The 13,141-nt window shown below is 43.6% G+C and overlaps 1 protein-coding gene across 1 annotated transcript; it reads right to left on the bottom strand.

Annotated features, from left to right (window-relative positions):
* Positions 1-940: 940 nt before the first annotated feature.
* CUNH3orf80 (chromosome unknown C3orf80 homolog) lies at positions 941-3,727 on the bottom strand. The gene has a single exon (XM_021669527.2). It carries the CDS (start codon positions 3,511-3,513, stop codon positions 2,770-2,772), a length of 744 nt encoding a protein of 247 aa, XP_021525202.2. The 5' UTR covers positions 3,514-3,727; the 3' UTR covers positions 941-2,769.
* Positions 3,728-13,141: the final 9,414 nt, after the last annotated feature.

Below are 13,141 nucleotides of genomic sequence, written 5' to 3'. Positions count from 1 at the left end.
TAATAGGTTCTGTCTAGGTAACAAATAATTTCCAGGTGAAATCTATAAAACTTAACACCCAGATACTGCCCTTAACTGCTTTAAAAATGTTTCTATCTAGGCAGTTCAGCATTACAAACACACAAGTTCTGTGTATGTTAATATGGGCTGTTATATGTATATGTATTACCAGGAGATAGGCTCATTTATCACTAATAAAAAGTGTTTTAAAGAATTTTTTTCCGCAGAATTATGCCTGAACAAAATTGTCCTTGGTAAATCAGTGGATTGCAAGAAAACAAACAAACAAAAAAACACCCCACAGCAGAGTCAAATTCATTTCTATTGAACTGAGGGAAGTGAATAAAAGCTTGTGGGTTGGGCTGGTAAAAAAGACAGGTGAAAACCTGTTATTTTAAAATTCAGTAGAACCTCATTGTGTGATTGGTATCAAGTGTATACTACTTTATAGACATCTAGATTTTTAAGGAGAGAAATGTTCCACAGTTGATAAAAGAGATATATACTTGATCCATATTGTAAGTATTTTTTATAAAATTTTGTTGAATTTCTTTAAGATGTTATAGTAACTACATACAGACTATGCTTCTTATACTGGTACAGCTATTTGGATATTTAGGTTGATGTTTCAGATACAGGTAACATTTGTGAAATGTCTAAAACAGTGTAACCTCAAAGAATAAATCATTTTTTACAATATGGCAACTTTCCAGTTTGTTTGAATGGTGAGTAGTATTGATAGCCACATGTAACAAAAATTTACAGTATTTGAGTAACATTAATATATATGATTATCTTTATAATGTAATTAAATTTTGTACTATTCTTAACTGATATAGCCTCATCTCCTGATACTTTTGTCAATTCACAGCTCAAATTGCTTTAAATGACAAATACATATTTCATATTTTGATATACTACCATATAGCCACACATCTGATAAAATTTGCACAGAGAAAATATTTTAATGTTTTGCTATGTTTTAATACACTTGAAATGATTTTTCTTTAGTCATAGGGTCATTAGTTTTTAGAAATTTAAAGTTAACCATTCTCTTTTATTACATTTTAAAATTTCTCAGAAATGTCCGACTTTTTCAACCAGTCTTTAAAAGTTTAATCAAATAATTTTCTTCTAATACAAGTCAGATATTTTAAGATTTTTCAGGAGTGTCAGACTTCTTTAATCAGAAGAACAATGTTCTAAAAACATATATGAGATCCATGTGTATAACTGTTCTTGATACAACATTCACATTTTCTCAAGCAGAGAAACCTTCTGTATTTGTTTTCCTTCTCCTTTCATGAGAATGACAAACTGCAATACAATATTATAAACAATGTGTATACAGTACATAGACAATATGCATATGTACATTACACACAATGTATTAAAATATGTTATATTACCTTTTACTTTTAAAGGGTATGTCACAGAACAGGAAACTGATACAATCACACTTGTTTCTTAAGAGAAACTGATCAAATCCTTCTGTAGCACATTACTGCACAATTAATGGCTTTAAACAAAAGTTACAAGTCACAAGCGTTTATGTTTTGGATCATGTTGTGGAATGTATTCCAAATGAAAAATGGAGGAGAAAATGCACATCATATGTTTCATGATATGGCATGTACATGTCAATTATTTTACATATAACTGTGATGAACGATACAATTAAGAGCTATACTACATAATGCATACAGTTATTATAAAAAGTTATATATTATGCCACAGTACTAAAAATAAAATATATTATTCTCAAATAGTGAAAATAAGATATCCTTCATGTTTATTATGTCAAATATGCTTCCTTGTTTGACCATACCTCTGTTTATCTTTTTTAATGAAATAATGTCCAACGTTTTATTAAACAATAATGACAGAGTGTGGGCAATTTCCTGATCATTAATGGCCTACAAAAAGTGATAAGACGATTACCATGTCATGAATTTGCTGAAATACCCTCCTGTTGCGCTCAGTGCATGGTAAAAAATTAGAAGACAAGACAAATAAATAGAAATACCTTCTCAATTATTGAACAATCACAAGTCCAGCCGAATGGATATACGTAGTTGCTGCGCCCTGAGTATGAACAGCAACTAACCGTGTATCACAGGTGTTCCCCTCCCCCACTGCCCGCACTCCGGCTAATTGTGAAACCCCAGCTGTGACTATTTGCTGGATCAGGAAGACACGGAGGGGTTTTTTTGGGGTCCGCCGCGTGGGAGCGATTCCATCATACCCAAGTGCCGCTCTCCACACCCACGCGCAGCAGCCCCGGGTCGCGGCTCGTCCCCAACGGCCCCTCGCCCTGTGCCCACCCTGGGAGGCCGCGACCTGTCCAAGCGGCAGGTAGGGAAAGGAGTGGAACCGCGCTTTCTCCTCAGCCCTAAAGAAGACCGCCCTTCTCCCGACGCACCAAAGGGCTCACGTGTTCTCTTTGACTCGGGAAGCAGGCACTTCGAGTGAACCACAGGACCAGGTAAGGCAGAGGGCGGGGACGTCCTTCGAAGGTGCGTTCGAGGGTCGCCTGCTGCAGCCGCAGCCGCGCGCGTGCCCCGTTTCTTTCAACGGAATGAAACGCAGGGAAACCTAACCTCCCGGGAGAACGCTAGGGAGACGAGTGACCACAGCCCAGTCTCGGGGTGCCGGGCAGTTAGGCCGGGATGCCAGTTAGGGTCTGAGGCAGTTGGCGGCGGCGGCACCCCAGCCGTTGCGTGCCACCCGCAGCCCCCAGCCCTGCACCAGCCGCCGATCCCCGAGCGCTCAGATGAGGGGGAAGCGGCCCTCGCCGCCGTCGGGCCCCGCGGCGCCCCCGCCTCGCGGGCGGCCGAGCACCGACACTGGGAGCACGACCTCCCCGGGGCTGAGCTGCTGCAGCCGCATGGACTCCTCGTAGGTGGGCAGGTACTTGACCTCCTCGTAGCTGGGCAGCTGCAGGAAGGCCGGCGACACTACGCGCAGCTCGTGCTCCGAGGTGCAGGAGGGGTCCGAGCGCCCGCAGCCTCCCCGGCCCCGGCCGCTGCCGCCGCTGTCCAGCAGTGAGTCCTGCGAGCCGGCGGCCGCCTCGTCGCGCAGCAGAGCGGGCGAGTCGTCGTCGTCGTCGGGCGGCCCCGCGCCGCCCAGCGGTCCGGCGCCCCCCGGAGGCCCGGGCCGCTGCCCCGGGCGGGCCTGGCCGCGCGGGTACCTGCGTGGACTGGGGCAGATGATGCGCTGCAGGAAATAGCCGATGGCGAAGAGCACCAGCAGGATGAGTAGCCCCGAGAGCTTGCGGACGAACCAGCCCACGTTGTCCAGGAAGGCGTGCAGCGGGAGCTTGCAGCAGCGCACCGCCGTGGCGTTGGTCGCGTCGCAGCAGCGCTCCCGCTCGCCGCACGCCAGCTCCGCGCAGCCCCCGCCGCCCCGCGAGGGCGCCACCAGCGCCAGAGCCAGCAGCAGCAGCAGCGGCAGCAAAGGCGGCGGCGCCGGAGCCACCGACAGGCCCTCGGCCGTGACCCCGGGTCCCCACATGGCCCGCGCAGACCGCGGCTAACGTCCGGGAAGGGAGGCTGAGGAGTCCGTCCGCCCGCGCGTCCGTCGGCCCCTCCCCGGCGCTCCGCTCGGGTACCGCGCGCGCCGCCTCCCGCGCCTCAGCTACCTGCGGCCGGAGCAGTCCTCACTTGGCCACGCTTGGGCGGGAGGAGGAGCCCGCGGCGCGCCGAGGCTGCGGGAGGCGGCGGCTACTCGCTGCCCAAGCAGTTTCCCGAGCTTCTGACCTTAACCTCGCGCGCCCAACCGCCTGGGCCGGGTGCGAGGCGTCTGGAGCCGCTCTAAATGGCAGAGGCAGCATGCGCGGGGCTGCCGCGGGCATCTTGGCCCGGGCCGGCCACGTCTTTCCTCCCTTGCCTAGTCGCTCTCTGGGACTGGAAGGGTTAACGCTCCGCTCTCAGCCCGGGAGCCCCTTGATCTTGATTAACTCAGCCTTCGCGCTTAGGCCCGCCAGACGGGCGGGGGCTCTCGTTCGCGTAGGTGTCTCCGTTTTAAGTGATTGGATTTCCCCAGGAATGTTATTTAAATTGGCTTGCGACTGGGATTCGCTTATCTTTCTTGTGATCTTCCGATTAAAAATAGATGATGGTCATTAATGGCTAGTGCAGCCCCACTGCTGTCTCAGAGTTTGGGGGTGGGGACCGGCGGATAATTCTGCTTGCAGGCAGGGAGCTGGGAAGGCGGGATTCCCAGGAAACCTCCGAAACAGGTAGAGAATTTCTAGTAGAGAGGCAGGTCAGGGTACCACAGAGGTAGCCCCAGAGGGACAGAGAAGCGTTCTGTCAAGGTGACCTTAGTTAACCAAGGAAAAATGAGGGGACGCATATTTTCCCAGCGGCTCATCCGACAAGCCCCCACTGAGTCCGCAGCACAGAGCAAAGATTTGGATTGCGGGGGCGAAAGGAGGCCCCTTCTTGAACACAAATAACATATCCGTGAAATGTCTAAGGAGGTTGCATGTGATTGGCAACATTCTTGAGCATTGATCTGCGCCTAAAGGGTCTTTTTCAAGATTTGAAAAAGAGCATTGATCTGCGCCTAAAGGGTCTTTTGCAAAGTTTGACTTTAAAGGGAACCTGAGCTTCCATTTAACATGGAACAGCGTTTACCTTGCCTTGGTGTCACCAGTCTCTGGGGAATCGCGTTAGCACGCTCCGCACACGTAAGGGGTGGCAGTTACCGTGGTCCCTGACCGGCAGGCACACACATCTACATGGTGCAGGTAAGCTCTACCTCCGTGTTGGATAGAGCCACACCACGGGGAAGCCAGGAGCTTGACACTTTTATTAAAGTAGACTGAAGTAGCTAATCATTCCCTCACCACTTAAACACGAGGACGCCTTGAAGAGAAACCAAAGGGGAAATTCCATCATCACTGAGAGAAAAAGTAAAAGCAAAGGAACAATATAGAGACAAGATTCCACCGTGGATCAGATAAAAGCAAAGATTTCGCCCTAAGTCATGGTATATCTCCATAACACAGTGATGATGGAACAAGAAGGTTGTCAATGATAGTTTGATTGAGACAGGTTATTGCTCAGCCTCAATGAAACATTTTAAACATATCTGTTGGCCGTGAACACCTTACTTTGCCTCACACTCCAAAATGATCCTTTCTACTCACGGGGAAGCTTCTAAGTGTTACTCAGACAAGATGTGGTATGTAAAGCTTGCTTCAGCACAGGCTTCTTTTTTCTAAGCTCTTCAAAAGCCACATTTCTGTTACGATCTATTTCTTTGTAGGGAGGCATAAAACCTATTTTGCAAAGCCTGATTGACAGTGGATTTCAAATTGTAGTAAAATCATGGGATGAAAATGATTCATTTTAATACACTGAAAATCGTAATTTTTTTTTTTTTTTTGAGACAGAGTCTCACTCTGTTACCCAGGCTGGAGTGCAGTGGCACTATCTCGGTTCACTGCAACCTCCCCCTCCTAGGTTCAAGCAATTCTCCTGCCTCAGCCTCCTGAGTAGCTGGGATTACAGTCATGTGCCACCACACCCGGCTAATTTTTGTATTTTTAGTAGAAATGGGTTTTCACCATGTTGGCCTGGCTGGTTTTGAACTCCTGACCTCAAGCGATCCGTTCACCTCAGTCTCCTAAAGTGCTGGGATTACAGGCATGAGCCACCACACCCGGCCAGAAAATTGTATTCTTTCATTCACCCATTCTTTTGCTAAATTTACATAGAATGTTTTCTCTGAACAGAAAAAAGCTAACTCTTCCCTAGAATGGAGTAGACCCAGGTCTGCACTCCTAGCTTCAACTAAATGGAGTAAGGGAGAGATTCCACAAAAGGAAGCCAATGGCAATTTCCTCTTCCATCATGGCTTGTTCTTGTTCTCCCAAAGGAAAAATAAAATTAATGAATTTCAAACAATTTCAGGAATGAAGGCAGTTCATAGCTTGAGATGGGCTTTGAATATGAAGTGGAAAAAATATAAACCTCTTTGGGTTTTTATTATTTGAGTGTTTAGGATTTCTACCAGTAGTAGCAGGAGCAGTGGCACAAGTATAGGGGGTAAATGGCTGATGACACAAGAGAAAGTCTCCTGCTTATTATTATTTTGAAATAACTAAGCAGCATTTAAATGGTTTCATTTCTATCTACCTTTAAATAGTTAGACTTTGCAGAATATTAGGTAGGACACAGTAGAAGAACAACATAGATTGTATATAAAATAAAACATTGGTGAAGTTACGTATATGAATTTTTCTTTCCAAATCGATAGGCCCAAAGCATCATCCATGAAAGAACCTCTACAGAAACTGGCACCTCTTTATTTATTCTCTGATCTCTCAGTTTCACTTAATTCATTTTGATTTGCAACGTAATATATTGTGTACAGTCTTTCGAAGGAAAGGATAGAAACCCTATAGCTTTAAAAGCCCCAGAAAAGACACAATCTTCATTACTCAGCATCCTCATTCTTTTTTTCAGATTCAACACACAAATAAATGGGGTAGATTGAGCTGCCAGAAAGTCAAACTCAAGCCACTTAGTGAGGATGATAGAATTTAATGCTAGGTTTCATAGAATGACCACAGTGCAAAAATTAAAACCTCATTTTGTTAAAAAATTGCACCAAATGTGTTGAGAACAAGAGTGAGAGAAAAAAAATGTAACACAGGAGGGGACTTATCTTTTTCCGAAAAGCAGAGGCTTGAGGATAAAGATTAAGAACTTAAACTTCTTTATCGCACTGCAGAGCTTGAATGATAGTTTTTGAACATTTTCTCTTCCTGATTTATTTGCATTCACATGAATGAATGCCAAATTAGCCATACTTTTCAACTTGCTAGAACAGAAGAAAGTGCACAGAGCACAGCAAAACTGGCTGCTATTTTACCTGTGTCTCTGGGTGCTGACTTGATAACTTGAGAAAGACTTAGTGGCTCCATCATACAACCATCTGTTCTATCACATGACACAGGCCCAGAAGGAAATTTTTCTCTGATGTCTGCTGACTGTGGCTTGTGCCTTCAAGCCTGAGAAGTGATGGCTCTGCCCTTTTCATGTCCCTTCCTCGAAATGTCTAGGTAGTTGGGACCTTGTAAACTGTCTAGTCCTTAAGGATCCCTTATTCAGGATGTGCAACACCTTTCCTTACTACTAAATTATGATAATTGATTTCTTAACCCCTCATTGTATGATTTCCCTCTGCTTGCAACATGTTTTCCCGGAGCAACAGTAAAGTAAGAGTTTTATTGTAAATAGCATATATTTACATGAATATACCTACCTAGAAATGATGTAAGAGCTGAGATAATCTTCTTTGGCGTTCTTTTCAGATCGTATTTCTTTCATCACTCATTCAATAAATATTTAACGAGGGCCCGCTCTGAGCTAGGCATTCTACTCCACTCTGAGGATACTATGAAATCAAACGGTTTGTTGTCCTCAGGGAGCTGATTAGAGGAGGGGGAAGAGAACAACAGTCAAACTGTCAAAATAACTGATCATTCCAAAGATCAATGCGCACACTGGAGTAACGCAGGATGCTCTGGGTTTTTGCACTGGACATGATCTGGATTGGGTTAGGGCAGCGGTGTTGGCTGAAAATACGTCCCTAAGAAGGACATCCTTAAAAAGGACAGCAAGGGAGCTGGGCGTGGTGGCTGACACCTGTAATCCCAGGACTTTGTGAGACCGAGGTAGGTGGATACCGAGGTAGGTGGATCACGAGGTCAGCAGTTTGAGACCAGCCTCACCAACATGGTGAAACCCTGTCTCTACTAAAAGTACAAAAATTAGCTGGGCACAATGGCACTTACCTGTAGTCCCAGCTACTCAGGAGGCTGAGGCGGGAGAATCACTTGAACCCGGGAGGCAGAGGTTGCAGTGAGCCACTATTGCACTACTGTACTCTAGCCTGGTTGACAGAGCAAGACTCTGTCTCAAAACAAACAAACAAACAAAAAAAAGCCAAACAAACAAAAAACAAAAACAGACAACAAAGGGAAGCAAAAAGGGGTCCTCTGGACAGAGGAATCATCATGGATATGCCACAAGCCTCCAAGGTAGGAAGACACTTCACATGTTACCTCCTATGATTAAGGCAAAACTCGTGTAATTTCTATCCCAGCAATTTTGACTCTGCTCCTAGATTAACTTTATGTAGAGTCAAGTCATCTCTGTTGCCATCCAACTTTAAACTGAAACGAATTCTCTGCAGTGGTCTAACAGGCTGTGTGGTTGCACTTATCTTTGTATTTGGTCCTGCCCAGTTTCCCCTTGGAGACCAGGAAAGTTCCAATGATATTTCCTGTTCTTTTCACTTCCACACCCCTGACTCAGAGTAGAGTTCAGATTTCCCCTTTCAACTTTATGAGTTGGTAGCTGGCTGACAAAAGTCTTCCACAAGCCAAATGCTTGAAGTAGGAGAAAAGTCCAAGTGGGATGCTTTGCATCTTTTGTCCAAATTAGGAGCAAAAGGACATAGCTTTCTCTCAAGCTTTAAGTTAGAAACAAAAAGTTGAGTAATTCCAGGCCCCTGTAAAACTATTACCTACGTTTATATTTGGCCTTTTAGCGTTTCAGATAACTTCCACACGCATTGTTTTTTCTCCTTACTACATTTCTGTGAGATGGGTTAAAGTTATTATTATCCCTTTTCACCAATGAAGATAGGCTAAAACAGCGAAATCACAGGGCAAATTAATGGTGGTGCTCACACTGGAATCCAAGGCTTATAACTCCAAATCTACTTAAAAGCAGTAGGCTGGCATCTCACTCCGTTACTGATTTGAGCCAGACAGACCAAAGGGATCACTGTGGCAGGAGTCATCTGACTTCCCTTTGACAACTCCTGATACATCATGAGGCCAATTCTAAGGAAAACGACTGGGAGTTAAGCTGGGCCAGGCATGGTGGCTCATGCCTGTAATCCCAACACTTTGGGAGGCTAAGGTGGGTGGATCAGGAGGTCAGGAGTTCAAGACCAGCCTGGCCAAGATGGTGAAACCCCATCTCTACTGAAAATACAAAAATTAGCCTGGTGTGGTGGTGGACGCCTGTAATCCCAGCTACTGAGGAGGCAGAGGCAGTACAAGATTCTTCTGAGGAAATAAAACGTTTATTTCTGTGATTTTGTGGCTACTTCTGATAAACCATTAATAATGGTGTAGGTGATAATGTGACAGGCCAGTTATTTTTGTATGCATTTCTGCAAACAAAAAATAAATTTCCCTCCTTCATTACATTTGATCTTTACCCATGAACTAAGTTATCTAATGCTCATCAATATAAAATGAGATATGCTTGGCAAAATATCATTTTGGGTTCTGAAACACAGCTATGCAGTATTATTTATCAATAATTTAAACTTCTATATTTAAATTCTTGCTTTATAACAATTATCAGTTAATTTCTTGTGGCAATCTTGTAGAAGAGACCGATAACTTTCACATTATTGCTGATGACATAAGCTAAACCATGAATGTTACGAGAAATATTTAGTGAGGCCGTGAAGATCTGAAATTAGAATTCCAGTTATGTCAGCTGGATGACTTTCTTTCTCACTCATGCTTTTTAAAAATGGTCAGATTGTTCAAGTTAGAATATATTTGTCAATACGCTGTTATACCAGCCAAATGCTTGCATTGGCAGAAAAATCACATAGCATGAAATTATTTTGAAACATTTTTACGCTCCATTATTTTAATCTGAAACTAGTAATGTACTCTTTGTTGCCCTTTCATTACAAGGAAAAATTGCTTGTCGGTAGCTCCTTCTAAATATTTTCTATAAACCTGGATGGAGTGTTAGATGACTATTCCTGCTCAGCACCCAGGCCAGACGTTATACTTCTAGGGCAACTGGCTAACGGCGTTGGCTCTGAGCTTGCCATTAGTCCCTGGGCAGCAGGGCTATGGTCCATATACCCAGCATCCTGCTTCTAACATTAAATAAGATGGGATAACCATCTTCCAAGACACATGCCTTCAAAGCTTTTGAATATACCCTAAATATCCAAATTCTGCTTTACAATTTTCATAGATTTATCCAACTATGAATTTCAGAGGGACCTTTGGGGTATAATCCTTATCTTTACTTTCACCTTTCTTTCCCACTCTCTTCCTTTCTGCACCCTTTGCTTCAATAAATGACTACCTGCTATGGCTATTTAAGATGCCTGCTTTAGAGATGTTATCCCTTCCCTTTTGCTGTGCCCTCAACCAAGAATTATCTTTTCCCATCTCCGTTGGTCAAAACGATACAAAATACACCTCCAGTGACAGCTCCTCTCCAAAATCTACCATCTGCTCCTTGTGACACTATCTACTGTTTGTAGCAATTCTCATTTAAAAATTTTTATTTTCATAGAGCTGTGGTCTCACTATGTTGCCCAGGAGGGTCTCAAACTCCTGAGCTCAAGTGATCCTCCCACCTTGGCCTCCCAAAGTGCTGAGATTACAGGCATGAGGCACCATGCCTGGGCGCAAATCTCATTCACTACCTCGTATTTCAGGTGGTTATGTACACATCTTGGCCTTAGGACTTTCAAAACTAAGTGTATGGTGGTTGACTTTGTATGTGTGCCTCTGCAGCACAGTGGATTTCCATCTTTTTGCGTACTAGACTTTGGGAGGCTCTCTTGAAAGGTTCGCCTGGACCTATGTTGTCTTCCTCCCATTGCTATATTGTTGTTTGATGCAGTGCCTCACCTGTCAGCCTGTGTTCCATTAGAAATTCATAACACAACACTCTCCAATTTTTCTGTAAACACATGTTTCCTTAGCCCCTACTTGCTGTTAGAACATTCTTCTTACCTCCCACAGTAACATTTATCTCGCTGAATACAACTCACAAGATGTGCAACAGTCATCATTCTGTCTATCAGGCATCACTTACATGTATGGGACTCAGCGGGGACAAAATGAATGCAGCACACCTGTGAAGAGCTTGCAGGATTCCAGAATACCATAGCTACAGCATCCAGGAGCTGCTACCAACTTATACATAATAGGCGCGGAACACATTTTTGTAGAATCAATTTACCTAAGTTTATGAATCTATTTATGTTTTCAATATATACTCCTCAGGAACAATTCCATGGTTTTTCTACTTGTTGGATGAATCATTTTATTTATGTATTCTTTTAAGTGGAAAGAGGATATCCCCCTTGTTACAGTGACTTTATTTACCCTGGGATTTGTCTTCTGAGGTCCATATGCTCCAGCTACTTGAAGACAGAATGTCCACTTTTTTTCTTTTGAAAAGGTCTCATTCTGTTGCCCAGGCTGGAATGTAATGGTGCGATCTCTGCTCACTGCAACCTCCACCTCCCGAGCTCAGCGACCCTCCTACCTCAGCCTCCTGAGTAGCTAGGACTACAGGTGTGCACCACCACATCCTGCAAATTTTTTTTTTTTTTTGTATTTTTGGTAAAGACAGGATTTCACCATGTTGCCTAGCTGGTCTTGAACTCCTGAGCTCAAGCAATCCACCTGCTTCAGCCTCCCAAATTGCTGGGATTATAGAAATGAGTCACTGTGCCTGGCCAGAATTTCTACTTGTTAGTGTGTGAGCCGGTCTTAGGTGGTTTTACTTTTGGATTTCATCCTCAACCTTTTACAGCTCTGTCCTGTATCACAGGACTGGTCCCTGGAGGGTGCATTTCCCCGTTGGTGAAATTCTGGCAGAGTTCAGTCAGTGGGAAATTGGAAGGAAGATAAAGGATGAAGCCAGGGTGGGGACATTGGGGACCCTCCATGGCTCATATTGAGGCCTGCTGTGGCTCCAGCTGCTGCCCGTCAACTCCCCCTGCCTCCCCAGCCTCCCAGAAGACCACCTCCTCCTTCCTACTACTGCCAATCTCCAGGTTGCCTCACCATTTCCTGGGAGATTCTTAGCACTTCCTGCATAACCAGTTTCTTGTATGCAATTTCTCTCTGCTTAAAAATTCAGAATGGGTTATTTTTCTGGTTGGACTCTTGATTGGTGCAGTTTGTCTGAACCACTTGTACCGGCACGAGGATGCAAAGATAACAAATTATGTGATTCCACTGATCCTACAGATTGAGCAGAGTAGTGTTAATCCCCTCTAAAGCTTAAGACTAGTCCCATTTCTCCCACCCACTGATGTGGAAAGGTGACCCAAACTGCTGGTGACCGTAATCAGTGTTATTACCAGCCATGTGACCTTGGACAATTAATCGTTGGGTCTGCATTTTCTTGTCTGTGAAATAAAGAATATAAAAACACCTACCTACCATTGTGAGGATTAAATGAATGAATACATACAAAGTGCTTAAAACACTGGCACATAGTGAGCTCTGTGTAAGTGTTAGCTATAATTATTATTTAACCACAAAGAGTGCATTATCTTTTCTTGCCTACTAGTTTGATTCTGAAAATAGTGAAGGAAAAGCTAACTTTTTTTAGGGTTATCATGACTTAATTAGATTTGTAATTTGTCTTCACGAGTCAGCCAAAGACAAATGGAACCTATTAACTTCGTAAAATTCGATATTTGGCTCTCAGCTTTATCATTGGCAATATTGTAAGAGTTAACCACATGAAGTTGTTATTGCATTTGGAAAATGGTGGGAAGCATTATGTTTCCTATGAAATTCTCCCTTTTGAATGATTTCCTTTAGAAATTCAGCCCCTAAAAGCCATGTTTTTTTTAGAGACATCTTAAAGGTTTCTTCTTTCTCATCATGGTAACTTTGTACATGGTCACGAATCCCTCTTTGCTTTGGTTGCCAGGGATCTCAGAACTAAATGTGAAGTGTAATTACAATATCTGTGCTGGCCCCTCCTTTTTTTGCACATTTATGTTTCTACTGTCATATGGCCTTAATTTTCTAATTCAAAATTTATTTTTTGTTTGATTCCCTGTTTATATTTTGCCATTTATATTCATGTTGTAAGTTATGGCATACTTCTTTGTGGAAGAAGATGTAATATAAATAAATAACACTGAATTTGTAGAGTTTTTAGAATGGGTTGTGAATTTTCCATCAATAAGTTATTCTGTCATCAAATTCCTTTTGGAATATACAGTCATTTCCTGCATAACAATTTTCAGAGAGCTAGGTGATAGTGGGCCCATATGATTATATGATGGTGGTTCCATAAGCTTATAATACAATATTTTT

Source organism: Aotus nancymaae, unplaced genomic scaffold, assembly GCF_030222135.1.
Source record: "Aotus nancymaae isolate 86718 unplaced genomic scaffold, 86718_ANA_hifiasm-v0.15.2.pri h1tg000019l, whole genome shotgun sequence".
Classification (NCBI taxonomy): domain Eukaryota; kingdom Metazoa; phylum Chordata; class Mammalia; order Primates; family Aotidae; genus Aotus; species Aotus nancymaae.
This window is presented reverse-complemented; position numbering and strand designations above follow the sequence as displayed.

Coding starts and splice junctions, on each gene's coding strand:
- CUNH3orf80 (XM_021669527.2), bottom strand. CDS start 3,513: ATGTGGGGACCCGGGGTCACGGCCGAGGGCCTGTCGGTGGCTCCGGCG.